The following is a 19,562-nucleotide window of genomic DNA, read 5'->3' on the forward strand; positions in this document are numbered from 1 at the left end:
ATTTCACTGTGTTTGTAGAGACGGGTCTTTCTGCTGTGTTGCTCAGGATGGTCTCGAACTCCTGGCCTCAAGCAGGAGGCTCATCCTGGCAGCTCCTCAAGTAGTGAAAACAGTGACCATAGGATCCAGTAACCCCACTCCTAGGTGTACACCCAAGCAAAACAAAAACCTATGTCCACAAAAACGTTCATGTTCACAATAGCCAAAATGAGAGAATGCCCCAATGCCCACGGTGGACGAATGGGCCAACAAAACGTGGCCTCCCGTGCGACTTTCCACGCAGCCACGGGAAGGAAGGAAGTACTGACACACACTACCACATGGATAAAACCTAGAAACGTTACTCTCAACAAGAGGAGCTGGTCACAAAAGGCCACGTAGCGTGTGATTTTGTATCTGTGACACAAAGCAGACCAGTGGCTGCGAGGACGGGGTGGGGGAGGGGGAGGCTGGAGAAAACGGGGAGTGACTGCTAACTGATAAAAGGTTTCTTTTTGGGAGATAAAAGTGTTCTAAATTTGGCCTGGGTCAATTGGCTACACAACTCTGTGAATATTCTAAAAACCACCGAATTGTCACTTTAAATTGGTTACACGGCAAAAATAAATTGTATCTCAATAAAGCTGTACACCCCCCCAACCTTTATCCAGCTCTCTGACTCTCTAGTGAGGACCTTCCTTCTGCTCTAACATTCGAGTATGTTTCGAAGAAAGAAAAAGGGCTGTCCTAGGCCCGTCTTTGGGCCTTTGCTGGGGGTCTCTGCTGTGCCCACCAGTAGCACCCCTCGCGTCAGCGGAGCCCAGCACGGAAGGAGAACACAGAGACAGGCTCAGGAAGCCCCAGCCCCTCCACCTGCATCCCAGCTGCCCAGCACCGCAGACCCCTGCAGGACCCAAGGCCTTCCCTAAGCGTCAGGGCCAGAGGTGCTCTGGAATCCAGAACTCTCCTGACTTAGGACAGTAACGTGGTGCACACGGTGTGCGTCACCTAACACGCGCTACACACGGGTGCAGCACTCATCCAAGTGCATCGGAGTCTGTTTGGTGAGCCCTCTCACCGGGCACCCACACGAGCGAGAGCCGCCCGCGGTGCAGGACAGAAAGGGTGGGAGAGCTCTGGGTCTGGCCCGCGGGCTTGGCCGTGGCCGCACGGTCTCTGGCCCGAGCGCTGGGCAGCAGGGCCCTGGCCGGGAAGCCGGGCCTACCTTGGTGGCTGTGGCGAGCGGGGCCTGGGCTTCTCCTTGTCCTTGTCCCGCTCCTTCTCCCGCTCGCGGTCGCGGTGTTGCCGGTCCTTCTCGTCGCGCTTGGCCCGCTCGCGTTCCCACTCCTCCTTCCTCCGCTGCCGCTCCTTGTCGCGCTCCCGCTCTCGCTCGCGCTCACGCTCCCTCTGCCGGCGCTCCCGCTCTCGGTCCCGCTCCCGCTCGCGCTCCCGCTCGCGCTGTCTGTTTTCTCTCTCGCGCTCCCGCTCCCTTTCCTTGTTAAAAAGCCAAACACACAGGAGTATGATTGGAGCACGTGTGGGGAGGCAGGCGGGGGCAGGGAGAGGAGGGCGCGGGGAGCACTCTCAGTGCTGACTGGATTCCAGAGATTCTCCTCAAAACACAGCGTTAAAAAACAGGCAGGTGCCAAATTAGAGCCAGACACAACCTAAACGTGAAGTCCTCCCAACCACGACCGCTAGACTAACTCAGTCAAGACCTCTGGCCCCACGGTGGGCCCGTGCGTGATCCCAACGCTCTGGGGGCCCGAGGAGAGGATCGCTTGAGGCCAGGGGTTTGAGGCTGCAGCTGAGCTGTGAAGGCACCACTGCACCCCAGCCTGTCTACAGAGCGAGATCCTGTCACTAAAAAATAGGCAAAACCCCCAAACCCCCAAACGACAGCCCGGTGTGAACCGGACAGGCGGCTCTCCGTGTGCAGCCTGGGCCAGCCCTCCGCCTGGACTCGGCCCTGTCTGCAGGACCAGGGGCGCGAGCTGTCCCCCAGGGGCAGGTGCCCACAGAGCAGCTCACTTGGCGTCGCTCCTGTTTCTAACACAACCCTCCAACACCGGCTTGAACGATCCCTCTGCTCTGCTGTACTCACTTGCTCTAGTACCCAAAGCATGAGAAACGGAAACAGTCTAATCACAGTGCACCTGACAGACGTCAGGCCCCCTGTGGGCAAACGCCGAGTGCACCCCCGGCCTTCCAGCGGCTGCCCCTCGGGTGCAGCAGGGGGGACGTGGTAGGGAGTGACTCCCAGGGGTTTCTTCTCCTCCAAGGCTGCCCTGCCCAGGACCTGGGACCAGGACCCTGCAGCCCAAACACGACTGAGGAAGTGGCTCCACAGGAGGGGAGCCCGGGAGCACCGACCCGGGGGTTCTGGCCCTGTGGGGCCCTCTACTCTCCACGTGCTCACCCATGTGGGCTCCTGGGCACTCGCGCCCGTCCCAGCAGCCGCAGCACAAACTGCTCAGCTGCTCCTGCCTGGTCTGCTCCGGGGGCGGCCTTGCCAACCCCTGGAGCGGAGAGGAAGGACCTGGTCGGCAGCACAGGTCCCTGAGCACACTGCACTCGGGCTCGCTGACTCGGAGGGAGGAGACCCGGCACAGAGCCGGCTTCCGTCGGACCAACTGGGCGGGACAGGCCCGCGGTCAGGCTTACCGAGTTGAGTTACAGGGTGAGAACAAGAATGACGATGACCAGTGTCACAACAAAAGAGCCGAGGAGAGCAAGACACACTCCCTCGAAACTTGCCTCAGTAACCTTATGGGAAATCTGATTTCAAAAAAACCATAGCAAGAACAAAGCTCGCAGGAAAATCCCTGCTCAGATGACGACAGATGCCATCAGTGGGTCTGAGTCCTCCACATGCAGTCTGTCTGGGTTTGCAGCGAGCACACGTGCTGACAGCACCGGCTCGTGTGAAGTCCCAGGAACGGAAGGGGAGATTGGAACGAAAAGATCTGCACATTTTAGGCATACTTACTCGGTAATTATGGTACGGTTCTGATTCTGTGTATTGTACCCTGAAATTCTCATACTGTCCACCACGCCAAAACCGCTCTATTTCATAGTCATAATAAGGGTCCGCGTAAGGCTCCAGTCTGAAAAAAGAGCCAATAAACAGTAAATCTGATCACTCAGGAATCCCAATGCAAAAATATCACGTCAAAGGTTAGCAGATGCAAGCCAGCGCCACGTTAAGAAAATAACACACCAGGGGTGGGATTTAGTCCAGGAATGCAAGGGGGAGTCAGTGTTAGGAAACCCACTAATAAACCACATATAATAATAAACCAGAAAGTCACAGGATTCTGTTCACAGATGACAAAAATATCTTTGACAAAAGTTCCATATCCATTCTTGACAAAAAATACTCAAGAAGCTAGGAATTGATTCATTCGTAACATAAAAATATATTTATATGTTTTAGAACTAAAGCCAGCATCTCACTCAGTGGAGAAACGGGGGACATCCCCTCAGATCAGGAGGCGGCGAGACCCACTGTCTCGGCCACTGGCGCCAGTGTGCGCAGGCACCTCGGCTCGACTGGACAAGAGGGGCCCACGAGAGGCACGAGGACAAGAAAAAACAGGAACAAAATCATCTTGACTTGCAAATTATATGGTACTGTAACGAATCCCTGGAGACTCGCGAATACAGCCAATTCACACGAATGAGTAACCCACGGGGCAGAAGGACAAAACATTCACATTCCGAAGCAGCACCTTCACGCACACGCGTAGTAGCCAGTTAGGACACAGAGAGCGGAGGGCACCTTGTTTACAATGGCAAGAAGGAAGAAAAAGTACTTAGGAATAAATTACATCGAACCAGAAACATGCAGGGCCAATCCCGGAAGGCACAAAGCCCATGTGAATGCAGGGGGTGCCCCTCGCTGTGGGACTGGGTGGGCCGGCATCACCGAGTGAGTTCTTGCTGCACTGTTTATAAATTTAAGGCGATCCCGAGTAAAAACACCAATGAGCTCCTTCATGGAGCCAGACAAGTCAACACCCAAGCTCACATGGGAAATCGGGCACCAAGACCAGCCAAGAAAACCCCACAAGAGAAATGCCCTCTGAGACATCACAACATCCTACGAAGCCTCTATGATTAAACAACGTCACTGCAGCCCAGGGAGAAACAAACGGCCCGTGTGGGACAACAGGAGCCCATACAGAGCCAAGCACGTACAACCAAGGTGGCACCTTGCAAGGCAACGGGGGGACAACTGACCATCAGCTGGGAGGAAGGCCAGGCCAGGACCCACCTCATGCAACACACCTCCACCGGCTCCTGCCCGGGGACGCGGGGTCTGCTGAACCCCTGGCAGAGCCCACACCTCCGCTCCGCCTTGCTGGGGGGCAGAGAGGAAAGGGAGGGCATGCCAGGCCGGCGGCAGATGGTCCCAGAGCTTCCTCCAGCGGATTTCTTGGCTCCAGACCAGGTTTTCCCACTGAGTGGACTGGGCGGGATTCTGAGGCCCAGCCCTGGGTGGCTGCAGACACCCTCCAGGCCACCTTGTCACCCGTCTGCCTGCCCTCAGTACTGCAACGCCTTCAGCAATGAGACCGACCGAAATCTGGCTCTGCCAAAGGGCACAGCCTTTGCTCATTCCAAACTGCCCGATGCTGTTCAAACAACCTCCCTTGCACACTTCCCAAGTAATATTTAATCGTAACGATCAGTAAATATTTGCAGAGGCCCGAGGTGCTACACACAATCAGGTGTGACTCCAGAACCCTTTCCCAGAGGGTTCCCTGCTCTCTGGCAGGATGGCAGGACCAGCACGTCCATTTTTGGGAAACTGTGACTAAGCCAAATGGAAAAGGCCTCTTCCTGAAGGATTTCTCCAAGTCGCAGGACAGGTGAGTCAGACATGGGCAGCCGACAGAGCTCCCGGGAACCGCCAGCCCAGCAGGGCCCTCTGGGGGAACACGTCAACACGCCATCATGAAATGCAACCATGCTAACAACTGACTCCTCAGCACCACCTCGAAAATTCTGGAAAACGTTCAAAAAACGAATTTGGAGGGTAGTCATTTAATTCATTTGATTTTAAAATAAATCCTATGGAATGGTATCGAGGTCTGTACAAACGCTTCCCAGACTGTTTTAGGTGGATGGGCCTTCTAGGAAAGGGGTTGTGGTCAAGCTAGACTGGGCGAAGCCGGCTCCTGGCCATCAGGGGGCTCTGCGGTCACTGACTACCCAACCAGCAGGGCACAGTGGCCCGTGCACACCATGTGCCATCGCAGATGCCTCACGTCCCCAGAGATCTGGACAGTGTTACACTTGGCACTGGCCCGTGGAGTGGACCTGCCCCTCACTGGAGAGAAAGCCTCAAGGTCCTGGCCAAGGAGGAACCACAGGACATGCCCACCGGGTGTGGTAGAGGTGGCTTCTGTCCACAGCCCCCAGGGAGAGGCGTGGCAGGAGGAAAGAACGTGGAAGAATGAGAAGTTTGGAGCTGGAAGCTTAGAGATCATTTAACCATCTCATTTGAGATGAGGAAACTGAGGCTCAAAGATAACACTAGGCAAGTTCTAAAACATCTACTATCATTTACTTTTTATCTAAGGGTTATAAAATGTTAGTCCATGAAATGAAACTTGCCTTTGCGTGATTGAGGTCAGAATCGTGCTGACCCTAACCCGGAGCCTGGTGGAGGGCGGCTGTGCTCCCCACCCGCCTGCTGCAGGGACCCACGGTGCGGAGGAGGGGGCCGGGGGCTTCACCCACATGCAGAGCTGGCCCTAACTCTCCAGGCAACCCAACCCTCCTCTCCAAACCCTGGGGCTTCCTGAGGGCACCAGTACAGGGTACAAACCACTTGGAATAAACACACGGGTCAGCAAGCACGAGTTCTCGCTGGGCTTAGAGACCGTGTGTATCCGACAGCAGACTGAAACGACATCCAATTCCTTTCCTATAGCACGTGAGGCGGGACTCAGGTGGGCAAATGCTTACCCGAGCCGGGCAGTGTGCCAGTCAGCAGGGGGTATGAGGGCAGGGAAGCAGGCCCGTGTGCCATCTGTGGGTGGGGGGGCTGTGCCCCACCTTGCTGTGGCAGGAAGGGTTGGCATTTTCTCAGTTAAGCATCTGGACAGAGGAGGCGCTCGGCCAGCATTTGGTGGACCCAGGATCTGAAGAAAGGTATGCGCCTTCTGAAAACCACTGTTCTGGTTTCTCTGAGCCCCACCATGGCGTGCCATTCCAAGAGAAAACAAGTCTGCACCCCGCCTTCAGAACAGCTGCTCTGGGCCACTAGCTGGGCTGCGGGTGTGACTGTGGAGTTGGCAAGGGCAGTCCCAGGCCCTGGACGTGCTGCCTAACGGGCTGCCCCCGACTGAACCAGAAGCTACCACTGTGACGGTGTTCCTCACAGACGACGTCCTGGGCAGGCTTCGGGATCACACGCCTGCTGGGCTTGGAACAGCGCCCCAGCAGCCCTACGTAGAGACGTTTCTCAGTGTCTTGTGCGCACAAGGCTTCTCGAGTCACACGGGGTCTGAACAAAGTGCCCAGGCGGTGGAAAAGGCACCAGCAAAGCATCATGTTCACTACGTGGTCCTGCTGGGTGAACTGCTCGATTCCCACAGAGGGATAAAGAAAAGCCAGCTTTCTTGTCCTGCATACTGTGTCTCAGCAATTTCCTCAAGAGCTCTTGGACCGCACAATTCCACCGTGAAGTTCCCAGCTCCACCCGGAGACAGCAGAAGCCTGCCCGCGGGAAGGAGGTTCTACGTGACAACTACTCAGTGTTGCCACTCTCAAAACTCAACATCAGGGAATCAAGGGGTATGTCCGCAGGCCGGGGTGAGCAGGGACTCGCTCCGTTCTGAGCCCCAGCCCCACCGACCCTCCCCCACCCCCGCTGCCAAGTTGTCACAGTGCCAGCCTGCACGGCTCCTGCCGCACACCCAGCGCCGCCTCCTCACCTCTGCAGCCACCTGGTCCCCACATCTACCTGTAAGGGGCTCTCTGTTAAGATCGCCAGGTGGTCTCTACGTCCTGCGGGACCCTTCCTGCAGTGCCCATCACAAACAGCCAGTGCTTTCCCACAGCACACGTACCCCGACTCTGCACCAGAGGTCCTGACGCATCAGGCCTGGGGTGGGGCCTGGCACAAAAGCCCCCAGGTTAACTCTACTGCAGAGAGGATATTAAAAAAAGAAATAAAACATAAGTAAAAACCTGGCTCTCGGATACCAGAAAAAATCTCAGCCCTATCTGCAGAGGCTTTAGAGTTTGAGGGCTCTGCAGCGTAGACACCTGCTCCCGGCAGAGAAGCGGGGGAGCCAGCAGCCAGCTCCTGTCACCTGGGACCAAAACACGAGGGCAGGACTACAGACTCTCGTTCCTGCAACCACGGCTGCTGCGCACAGCGTGCACGCCCAGGGCACAAAACCTCAGAGCCGCGCTGAACCACGTCCGACCAGGGACACTTGCCCAGCTCTGCCCCAGCGAGGGAAACCAGAGGTAGGCGCTGGGACCAACCCCAAGCTCCAAGACCTTTCCTTCCCCACTCAAACCACCGCACACACTTGGCGCACCTGCGCTCTGCACAGGGCTCTGCACGCACTAGCTCCTGGACGTGGGCTCTCCCCAAGGCAGGAAGGACGGTATCGTCCACATCTAACCCCACGTCCCTGGAGCACCAGGGCCTGTCCCCGTGATCCTGCAGATGGCAGAGCCCAGACTGTCCTGACTGCAACCCTGTCCACATGGAATTTAATTAGAAAACATACAAATTTTAACTACATCTTTAAATTCCTACCCCGTCAACCTCTGAGGTGTCACCTGCTGGGCCTCCCTCCCCCACCCCGTGCAGGCACAAAGCCAGGGGAGCTCGCCTGCCCTGGGGGGGCCTGTAGGGCCAAGTCGCCAGACCGTGTCCTGAAGCGCTGCATGCCTTCCTTTCCTCTGTGCCTTTTGGCTGTCATTTCAGACAGAACGCACAGTGACCACACTCTCCTAACAGCAAACGTAACGGTACAAACTATCGCCAGAAGACTAAGCATGACGCTAGAGCCAGCCCCAGTCACCGACTGGATTCAGATTCAGCTCCTGCGACCCGCACCCACACCTGGCTCCGCAGGCAGACTCTCAAGGGCAAGTTCCACAAGCCCTGTTGAACCCCGGGGGCAGGAGCGGGGAGAGGGGAGCAGCCCTTTTTAAGCCACATAATTTGTACAGATGTGACTGACGCTCTTCAACCCCAAGCACTACTTCAGTAATTTTTTCACAGACCAGCAATCAACGTCTGGGAGACAACAGAGAAAGTGTCTGCAATGAACAGGCCGCAGCTGCCTCGCTCCTGCATCGCAGTGAACAAGGGGTGGGGAGCCAGAGACACAGACTTGTGGGGCCCTAGGGGCTCAGGGACAGCTGCAAAGACCCTCAGACTTTACAGGAACCACAATGAGTACACCCCAGGCACGTGGCCACGGCACAGAGCTGAAACCTTTCCTTCACAGAAGCAAAACACCGCGACAAGCTGACAGCGAGAAGAAAGCCTGCGTTAGCTCAGGAATGCCGTTTCTGCTCCAGCGAGAGCGGACAGCACAGGCCCGGCGTGCGCCTGGGGACCCACATGTCGCTGCCCCCTCCGCAGCAGGGCCTCACACGGGGGACACCTTAATTGGCTTTCAGAGGGAGGGGGGAGGCAGGGCCATTCCTTACGCGGTATCTCTGATATCTCTTGGGACCCGAGAATTCCAATCTCGGAAAACTTCATTTTCCTTGTCAAACTCCCGTTCATCTTCACCAATGGTCACCGTAAATCTTTTCTCTTCAAAGTCAGGCTCCTGTTCTTTTCGAATGGTTGCTTTTTTTAAAACCTACCATTGTAAGAAGAGAGAAGTCAACACGGGGTCACAACACTCAGCGCTGCGGCGACGGTGACCGGCAGGGGCAGCGCTGCGCTCGGGCGGACACAGGGCCCCAGGTGCCTCCGGGGAGGGAGCGTCTGCGCCTGTCTCCGCACAGAGCTGCCCCCACGCTCAAGCGGGGAGGGTGGAGCTCGCCCCTTCCTGCCAGCCCTCGTGGAGATGACGGGGAGCCCCACAGGCACCCGCTGAGGAGGACTGAGTGCAGGGACAAGCGGCACAAGGATCGAGGAGGGAGCACTGTCACCTCCCAGGAGAGATGCCAACCTGGGGCCACGGAAGCAGGGCCAGGTGCAGCAGGCTCCAGTCCGCAGATCTTAAACCCGACACCAGGGGCCAGACGGGGCCTGGAGCGAGGCGGCGGGCAGGGAGGGCGCCTGACAGCTGAGCCTGGGCGGTGGGGGTGTGGGCCTGGGGCACGGCACGGGCTGCCGCACCAGACTCTGGGGAGCTGGCTCCAAGCGGCAGCACCAGCCGGGGTGTGGCCCGATGCTGACTAAGCCACATGAAGACTGGGCTCCCCGGCCTCCTAGGGTTCACCTGCGACCTAGACTGCCCCCAGGACAAGTAGACGTCATTCTCCACTCTTTACCTCTTAAAAGGAACCACAGAAACAGACCTCTGTCTTCAGAGGCTTTCCTGAATTGTCCACGACTGTCTCGGGACCCAAGAAACGCTAGCCCTGTGCGGGGACCACCACAAGTGCTTTCCTCCTCAGGTTTTCTGCAGAATTCCGTTACCTCCTTTGCATGCCGGAGTCCTCGTTCCCAGGCACTCTCTGCTGGGGGCTCTGGAGGGGGTGGAGGCAAAATTTCATCAACTACTGGCCCACCCTATTAAGAAATGAGAAGGGAAAAGTTGAGAATGCAAGTAAAACTTCAAATCTATAAAGAAATGGGGGGGTAAAAATACCCGCTACAACACAACTTGGCCGCATGCGGCCTGCTCTCCCCTCACCAAGCCTCCCTGTCCCCTGGGCAGTCCAGGACTACGTCCACACGGGGACAAGAAAAGCATTGGAAAAGGTGGCTCTGTAGCTCCCCCAAGGCACAAATGCCCTCTCCGTGAGGCGTGTCAGTCTGTTGTCAGCTGGAGGCTCAGACAGAGCCCAGACGCCTGGTTTGCTAGCAGTCAGAGAAGAAGAGGCGTTCACGCACCCAAGGGTTGGCAGGCATCAGTGGGTGAGGTCCGAGAGGCGGGGCACCGTTGGGCGGGAAAGGGTCGGCTTTGGTGATTAGGGAGTAGTTCCCCTTGTCGTTCACTCCAGGGTGTATAAACCTACAGTTCATTCCCCACGTACAGTTCCCTAAGGAAACAAAAGTCAGGTCAGAAAGGGTCTCCGAGAGGCTAACTGCGTGAGGGCCACAGCCCTTGCTGGGGATCTGGGATGTGCCACGGCGCAGCTGCGGGGTCTCGGGTCGCTGCGCTCGCTGCGCGGCGAGGCCCCGAGTCAGGGGGCCGCAGCCAGGGTAACCTTCCCCACCCGCGAGTCTGCGTTTTGCTCGTCAAAATCCTCGCAAGCCACTTCAAGCCATTTCTGGTACTTAAATTGGTCTTCTACAGTTTGTTCACAAGTAACAATCAAAAACTGTCTTTGGCAACAGAACATCAGGGTTATTAGAGGAAAACAGCTTGACTTTTCAGCACAGGACGTGAGACATCTACGTTTTAATGCGATTAGTGAGTGAGTCACTTTTTAAAGACTTTTGGACTAGGTGATACGTGCACACGGCTCAAAAGCAAACACCGCACAGAGCATATCTAGGTAGCCTGAAAAAACAACTTCAGTGGGTCAGCACGTAGTTAGATTTTAAATCATTTAAAAATATATATTCAGTCCTAAACATGGTATTCCTTTTGAGCCTGTCTTTCGATAAAATCATGTTTTTCCTTACATAATGTAAATTAAACAGAAATAATCACTTGGTATTTAGGAAAAAGCCAAATTTTACCTTTAAACATTATGAACACCTGAGTTTGCATTAAAACCAAGTCAATACAACATGATGGCATTATCGATCAAACTTATAAAAAAAGACATACTCAAAATTGATTCTCTGCGAATGCAAAAGTGACAAAGTAATTTTTTAAATTCTTAAAGGTGTTTAAGAGGTCACATACGAGTCAAAGGAGGGTGGGAAATGTTATTCTACGGGGGTTTCAAAGCCCCAGGGCCTCAGAGAGGGTTGAAGAGAAGACACACAGTCGCACATCTAAAGAAAGGTCCCAAACACCACTGACTTCACGACTCGACTCTCACAAAAATACTCCTGTAGTATTCAGCACTGCTTGTGCAAAGTAACAAAACTCACTGCAAAAAATCTGCGAGCACAAGAAAGCATTAACAATATAAACCGTAGCTCTTCTGTCATTTTTTTAAATCTAAAATACGTATCTGGGTGGTGGATAAGTTGACCTTTGTTATTCTCCATTCTGTTTCTGTATCTACAGAATTTTCAAGACACCACCTATGAGCCCACTGTCAAAGAAGATCTTTTCTCACGGGCAGTGGCCGGGGGAGAAAGAGGAGCAAGGTACGTGGCACGTGAGCAGACACAAGCCAGCCGGGGAACGTGCAGGGCGCGCCCCGGTGCTGGGCCCCCTGAGCTGTGTCCCTGCTGAGTGCCATCTTGCCCTGGCCACCGCTGCAGAGGGCACGGCTGGGACGCAGGCCCAGCAAGGGCTAGGCATGCGGGCATCCCACTCACCTTTTCAAAGGTGAACTTTCATCTGTGTAGAAAAAGTCTGGAAGTATATACACCAAATTGTGGAGACTGGAAAAATTTTATCTTTTGTTTTCTTGACTGCCTGGTTAGCACATACTACTTTCATAATTCAAAACAGCCATTTGTTTAATTAAAAAAATGGAAAAAAATTCTCCAGGAAAGAGAAGCAAAAATAAAGATTTTCTGGTTTTAAAATGGACTGATCCTTCGCTTCTAAATGGAACTTCAAACAGAACCTGCGTGGACTGTGGCTCTAGCAGCACAGAGACGAAGGCTCGTGGCTGGTTTTGTGAGGACTCTACTCGGACCTGGACTCCAGCCACGAGGGGACAGAGAAGGAGAGACGGACGCTGTCAGGAGTCGGGCGAGACAAGTTTCTTCACTTTCGAAATTCCTAAGTGCTCTTTCTGGCACACAGGGCTGCAAAGGGAGGGTACTGTTCTTCTCCCTAACTAGATGGCCGGCACGTCAGCAAGTGTTTTATTAATCTTTATGCCGATTAAACACTGTGTTATTTTATGTATATAAAATGTTTCATAACAAAACAAACCTTAAAAAGGGAATACATGTAAATACAAAGTGTCCACATACTCTAAAGGGCACATGGCCGAGCCTGCCTCCCACCCGGGCCTCCTGGCTCTCTGCCAGAGGCACTTACCGTTTAATTGGGCTCAATCAATCTTCTCCCTCCCCGCCCCCCCTCGCCACCACATTATATGCTGTTTTGAAGCTTGCTTTTCTTCTGCAAAACAATGTATCTACAGCAAGGAAACCTGCATGCTCAATACCAATAAACCGAAACTGTATCAGTGAAACAGATACAATATATGTTGAAAAAGCTACAGCGGGTCCTTCAGCAGCAACTAGGGAAACTGTACACAGGAGACGGCTACAGAGACGGCTGCGTCTCCTGATCCCGCACAGGGCCCGGGAGAACCCACCCCTCGGAGCGTGGGAACGTCGGCAAGAGCAAGGGCCCGTGTGAGCTCGTGTGAGCATGTCAGGTCCAGCACTGCTTTCAGATTTTTAAACATTTGATTTGTCGGCTGTTTTGGTTATCAGTGCAGTGCAGTGCTAATGTTTATACAGCTGCACGGCCATTGCGTATGCATCCTACTACAACAGCCGAAATAATTTTACGATCTCTATTTTCCTTACAAACCATTTGCTTCACACCAGAACTTTAAACAAAGACGTCCTAACAAAATGGTCTTATTTAAATATTCCTTGGTCCCCTTTCATGTGAGTCAGAATAATTTAAAACAGGTAATAAACCGAGGGATTGTCAAGATAAAGTTGTTTAAAGTGCTTCATGGTTTTTAAATACTTCATGAAAGGAAGGCAGAATATATAAAAATCTAATGACCAAATCTTAGAGACAAACCTAAGACCTACCTACCAATCTGTATTCTAACGGGCTGAAGACTCAGTGAGCCTCGCACCCTGCTGTACTGTGATGTCACACCGAGAACCCGCGAGGGATTTCCTCTCCTGCCTCACAGACATGCGTGACGGAGACTCACAGGAAACCACAGTTTCACCTAGCGAGATTCTGAGACGTTTTAACTCTTGAGGAGTATACCCATTATAGTAGCTAAAAGAACTGAAATAATATCTGGGTTGCTTCCTCGTAAATAAAGTAGACTTGAAACAGTGGTTCTCTAACATTTTGGCCTTAGCAACCCAGAGAGCCTTGTTTACATGGGTTATTTCTACTCATAATAATTTAAAGATACTTCATTATTTGAAAATAAGAAGAAATCCAATACACGGAAACATAAATGTTGTGTATCTAATGCCGACAACAGAACGAGATGGCTGGATTCTCAGACGTGCGTCTGCGTTCACTTTGCCGGGATGGGAGGTTTTGGTGGAAGTAGGCGAAGAAGATCTGGCCTCACAGAGATGTAGCTGGAAGGGGGAGGCGCGTCTCAGCTTTTCCAGACACTCTGGGATGTTCTTCTTTGATGGCACGTAGAAGCTAACTCATCACCCAGCTCCCTCAACTCTGTCCACTGAAGTCCACGGGTCTTTCTTGAACTTTGAATGGATCTTTTACCCAGGTGTGATTTTGTAACATCCTGCAATGGTCACGTGGAAAAGTCATTACACAGTAGGAAGCTGCTGAGCTCACAGTGGCAGACATAAATTTTCCAAAAGTCGAACCTTCACGGGAGAGTGTGCATTTAACACTGCTAACTGCTGTTCTCACTGAAGTGGCAGGCTCACCTCGTTCCTGCCAAGGCCCAGGCTGGCATCCCCATAGCATGTCTGCCGGTCTGTGAACGTGCGTTTCCCGGAGAGAGTGTGGTGGTCCAGCTGCGGCTCAGACTTCATGCACGCACAGCCCCTCAAGACCACCAGACTTCAGTGCAGGCCACCCATCCTGCTGAACGTGAGGGTGTGTACGGCGACACCCCCAGTCCACTGCTGGGCTTTCCACAGCTTTAGTTACCTGAGGTCCAAAATACTAAATGGACAATTTCAGACATAAATAATCCATAAGGTTTAAATTACATGCTGTGTGGAGCAGCAGAATGAAATCTTGCGCCATCCAACTCTGTCCTGCCTGGGACAGAATCGTCCTTTGTCTGGCAACCCACTGGCATAGTATGACTTGGCTATTAGTCATTCAATAGCCGTCTCAGTTACCAGATCGACTGTCAAGGCACGGCCTGTGCTCCTGGTCATGGCTCTATGGTCCAGGATCACCCAAAGCAGATGATCCTCCTTCTGACATGTCCTCAGAGGCCAAGAGCAGCCAAACGCCACGTCACGATGCCTACCGCACACCCCTCGCCTCTCACACTCCCACCTCATCACCCCGCCCATCAGAAGAAGGAGGAGAGACACCCACATCACTTTCATTGCAGTACACGGTTGTCACTGCCGTACGTTATTACGTTGTTGTTAATCTCTTCCTGCGCCTGATGTATGAATCAGGCTTTACCGTAGGTGTGCGCACAGGAGAAAACATGCTGGGCACTCCCCATGGCTCTGGGGTTTCAGACACTGACTGGGGTCCTGGAACGTACCTCTGTGGATAAGAGGGGCCCCCATAGAGAAGGGTCTTGCTGGGGTGATGGAAACGCTCCACAAATGGACTGTGGTGACGGCTGCACAATTTCGTGAATTTACTAAAAGTCACTGAATTGTACACTTAAAATGGGTGAATTTTATGGCACGTAAATTATACTTCCATAGTTGGCTTTTTTGAGAGACCTGTACTCAAGTGTAAGATTTAATTAAATTCTAACTCTTACCACCGTATCACAGACATCAGGTGAAACTGGCATTCTATTTTTTGAGATAGGGTCTCTGTCACCCAGGCTGGAGTGCAGTGGCATAATCACAGCTCACCGCAACCTTGAACTCCTGGACTCAAGTAATCCTCCTGCCTCAGCCTCCCGAGTAGCTGGGACTATAGGCGTGTACCACCACACCTGGCTAATTTTAAAATTATTTGTAGAGATGGGATCTCACTATGTTGCGCAGGCTGCTCTCAAACCCCTGGGCCCCCAAAGTGTTGGGATGACAGGCCTGAGCCCCTGTGCACAGCCGAAACTGGCATTTTGAACGCGAGTGCATGGTGGTGAATACCCGACTAGTAGGACAGTCTTACTACTATTATGGAAACAGTTTAGACTGCAGGGTCCCCTGCCAGAGTCTCAAGGATCCCCAGGGGTCCACAGACCACACCGTGAGACCTGCTGCTTTAAACACTGAAGAGAACACAGGGACTAAAAAATGAGCAAAACACATTTCTGCAAGAAGATCTACAAATGGCCAACGAGCACATGGCGAGATGCTCAACATCACTCATCACTAGGGAAATGTACGTCGAAACCTCACTGAGATACCAACGCACAGCCATTAGGATCGCTACTATCAAAAACACAGAAAACAACACGTGTTGGTGAGGACGCAGAGACACTGGGACGCTTGTGCACTGTGGCGGGAATGTAAGCAGCGCACTGCTGTGGAAAACAACTTGGCAATTCCTCAAAAAATCAAACACAGAATCACCACGTGACCAGCGGCTCCACTCCTGGGTGCGTGCGCGAGCCCTGAGAGCGGGTCTTGAGGAGACGTGTGCACTCCCGTGTTCGCTGCAGCCCAGGACCCACTGCCGGGTGACAGGTAAAGGTGACATACTCTGTCCACACAGTGGAATGTCACTCGGCCTTAAAAAGGAAGAGCATTCTGACACAGGCTACAGCATGGACACATCTCAACGACGTTACACTAAGTGAAAGAAGCTGTCACGGAAGGCCAAATGTATGATTCCACTTACATGAGGTCTCTAGAGCAGTCAGGATGCACAGAGACAGAAAGGAGAATGGCAGGCGCCAGGGGTAGGGGCAGGGGCCGAGAGAATGAGAAATTGCTATTTAATGGGTACAGAGGTTCAGTTTTCCAAGTTGGAGAAAGTTTTGGAGATGGTTACACAACAATATGAACATATTCAATAACACTGAACCGTATACTTAAAAATGGTATGTGGGCCGGGCGCGGTGGCTCATGCCTGTAATCCTAGCACTCTGGGAGGCCGAGGCGGGTGGATGGCTCGAGGTCAGGAGTTCGAGACCAGCCTGAGCAAGAGCGAGACCCCGTCTCTACTAAAAATAGAAAGAAATTATATGGACAGCTAAAAATATATATATATAGAAAAATGAGCTGGGCATGGTGGCACATGCCTGTAGTCCCAGCTCCCTGGGAGGCTGAGGCAGGAGGATCACTTAAGCCCAGGAGTTTGAGGTTGCTGTGAGCTAGGTTGAGGCCACGGCACTCTAGCCCAGGAAACAGAGCGAGACTCTATCTCAGAAAAAAAAAAAAAGGTATGTGTATTTCACCACGACTTAAAAACAAGTGGGAGCAGAGACAATGAGGTCTGGCCCACAGGACGAGGTGGGTCCTTGTGCACAGAGGGCTAACGCAGAAACCCAAAGTAGGACACAATTTTTAAAAAATGCTATTTATTCCTTTGTGGATAGAACTTTGTGTTTGATGATTCAAAAAAGATATATGAGAGGCAAAAAAATACCATAAAAAAAGTATTGATGCTTTAAAATATTTACAAGTTGTGTTCCTAGCACATTTTGCTGTCAGTGGACACAAACATCAACGTGTCTAACAGGCAATTGGAAGATAAGTCTATAGACCACAACGGTCACAGAAACAAAGCTAATGGACTTGTGAAGGAAGAATTTTCAGGCAGGGCTCAGTGGCTCATGGCTGCAATGCCAGCACTTTGGGAGGCCAAGGATTGCTTGAGGCCAGGAGTTCAAGACCAGCCTGAGCAAGAGCAAGACCCTGTCTCTATTAAAAACACAAAAATTAGCTGGGCGTGGTGGCGTGCACCTGTAGTCCCGGGTACTTGGGAGGCTGAGGCAGGAGGATTGCTTGAGCCCAGGAGTTTGAGGTTGCTGTGAGCTACGCTGAGGCCACTGTACTCTACCCAGGGCGACAGAGCAAGACTCCTCAAAAAGCACACACAAAAAAAAAAAGATACAATTCACATACCATAAAATACTCCCATTTACTGTGTACAATTCAGTGATTTTCAGTATATTCATGAAGTTGTGCAACCATTCCCACTATCTAGCTCTAGAACATTCACTTTTTTTTTTTTTGAGACAGAGTCTCGCTCTGTTGCCCAGGCTAGAGTGAGTGCCGTGGCGTCAGCCTAGCTCACAGCAACCTCAGACTCCTGGGCTCAAGCGATCCTCCTGCCTCAGCCTCCCGGGTAGCTGGGACTACAGGCATGCACCACCATGCCCGGCTAATTTTTTCTATATATATTTTAGTTGGCCAGATAATTTCTTTCTATTTTTAGTAGAGACGGGGGTCTCACTCTTGCTCAGGCTGGTCTTGAACTCCTGACCTCGAGCGATCCTCCCGCCTCGGCCTCCCAGAGTGCTAGGATCACAGGCGTGAGCCACTGCGCCCGGCCTTAGAACATTCACTTGATCACCCCAAAAAGGAAACCCTGTACTCCACAGCTCTCACTCCCCACCCCCAGCCCAGGCAACGACTGATCTACTCTGTTGCTGGGGACGTGCCTGTGCCGGACGTCACACGTGAAGGGAACCACGCAGAGTGCGCATCTGGCTAGCGTCACTCGGTGTCGTGTCGAGGCTCCTCTGCGTGTGCAGCCCGTGTCAGAACTTCACTCCTCTGTGGCCGAAGGACACTCTGCTGCGTGGGGAGACTATGTTCTACTCACCCGTCACCCGTTTTGGACGCCTGGGTTATCTCCTCCTTTTGGATCCTGTGAACACGTGTGCACAGGTTCTTCAGTGGACACGTGTTCTCGTCCCTCTTGGACACACGCCTGCCGTGGAACTGCTGGGTCACATGGTAACTCTGCCCTTAACCTTCTGAGGAACAGCCAGACTGTCCCCCCAAAGAAGCTGCTACAAGCACTCCTGGAGCGGCTGTTGCTCATGCCCAGCTGAGCTGCAGACGCTGCTCACTCTAGCTCCCGACTCCCAGCTGCAGGAGCCACCCACAGCGTCTCGCTCCCTGAAACCCCAGCTCACTCCCTGGCACCAGGTTCCCACTCTGACATCACTTCCAAGTGACGTCCGTGCAGACAGTGGTCCTGTCCTCGGCCATCTAGGCGGTTCCCAGGACGTGAATCTGCAGTTCCAGCCACGGCCTCACTTCTTGCTTCTTGCTTCTGTTGTTAACTCAGGGCCAGTAAGCCGTGCGAGCCTCAGGCTCCTGGTCCAGGGTTCTGTGCACAGGTGGTGACTGCCGCTGCCGCTGCCGCTGCCATGGGAGCCGTCAGGCCAGTGCCGCCAGGCCAGCCACACTTGGAATCGCATTGCCCCAGGGACAGAGCACCGTGCAGGGCGGGGGTCAGTGTGACTCGAAATGGCTGCAAATGCACATGTGCATGCGTGCAGACCTTCCTCCAACACTCTGATACAGAGACTTGTGAGAGGGACCGATGTCACTTACTCCCATGCCATTATGAGAAAGGTCTCCTGCTCACGCTTGTTTTCTCAGATACTGACACTTGAGTAGGAACCGTAACAATTTACTTTCTCTGCGTTCCCAGGGTGGCTGTGACAACCGTCACGTAAGGGCTTCTCTGCAGCCCTCGCAGGCTCTCCCAGCCACCCCTACTGCAGGCTCGGCAGGGCCACCCCGGGCGCGGAGTCTGTCCTCTCCGGAAGATGGGCCTCCCCGCCCTGCGCCTGCCCTCTCCTGAGCACACGGCCGCGGCTCGGTCTGCGTCTCTAAGGAAGACGGTCCGGGACAGCTCTCTGGCCCTCAAAGACCCCCCCCTTCCCTCTGGCTTCACAGCCGTGTCTGGATCCAGGAGAAAGAAGTCTGGCCTCTGGAGCAGGGACTTTAAGGTACTAAAGAGAGTGAATACAGTATATTTTGTACCTTTAACCTGGCCTCTGAATGGTATGGAATTTGGTATTGGTGGAAGAAGAGTGGATAATGGTGGCCCATCTGGAAAAGAAGTACAGGAGGCTCTTGTGAGCTTTGACTGCACAGGCAGGCTGGTCACCGAGCACAGTCAAGAGAAAGAAAAACATCTTTCTACCTGTCCAAGGAAAATGCTGAATTACAAGAAATAGGCCAAAACTATTGCCGCACATCAAAGAAACCCTTACAGATTGGACATTCCCATTTCCGTTTCCAAATCTCCCAAGACTTAAAAAACCAAACCAAAACAAAAGCCATACTGTTGTCATGCTAAGGGTTACACTGCATTTTAAAATGGGCTAGCCCAGATTTTTAAACAGCATTGCACCCAAGTGCCGCCTGCTGCAGCTACTTAACTCCCACCACTCGCTCCACTGGGGCAAGAGCCCTGCTGCTTCCAGAGGCTGTCCCTTGGCCACTCAGAAGTCCACTCCCAATGAAGGACACACTTCTGACACGTCTTGCAGAGAAGCGGTCACCTCGTCACCCAGGGCAGGGGGGATGCTAACAATGT

General features: G+C 53.0%; 1 protein-coding gene across 3 annotated transcripts in view; it reads right to left on the bottom strand.

Annotated features, from left to right (window-relative positions):
* The window catches only part of ZC3H18 (zinc finger CCCH-type containing 18), a 55,273-nt gene that overhangs the window by 22,595 nt on the left and 13,116 nt on the right, over window positions 1–19,562 (bottom strand). Inside the window, exons 4-9 of one of the 3 annotated variants that reach the window (XM_069497889.1) lie at window positions 19,004–19,072; window positions 10,034–10,182; window positions 9,617–9,709; window positions 8,671–8,828; window positions 2,969–3,086; window positions 1,205–1,473 (exon numbers count right to left, since the gene is read on the bottom strand). In XM_069497889.1, coding sequence (XP_069353990.1) covers window positions 1,205–1,473; window positions 2,969–3,086; window positions 8,671–8,828; window positions 9,617–9,709; window positions 10,034–10,182; window positions 19,004–19,072 — 856 coding nt within the window. The remainder of the gene's footprint in view (window positions 1–1,204; window positions 1,474–2,968; window positions 3,087–8,670; window positions 8,829–9,616; window positions 9,710–10,033; window positions 10,183–19,003; window positions 19,073–19,562) is intronic. The other 2 variants (XM_069497890.1, XM_069497891.1) reach the window with 2 other exon arrangements.

The sequence above is a fragment of the Eulemur rufifrons genome, chromosome 23 (assembly GCF_041146395.1).
Source record: "Eulemur rufifrons isolate Redbay chromosome 23, OSU_ERuf_1, whole genome shotgun sequence".
Lineage (NCBI taxonomy): Eukaryota > Metazoa > Chordata > Mammalia > Primates > Lemuridae > Eulemur > Eulemur rufifrons.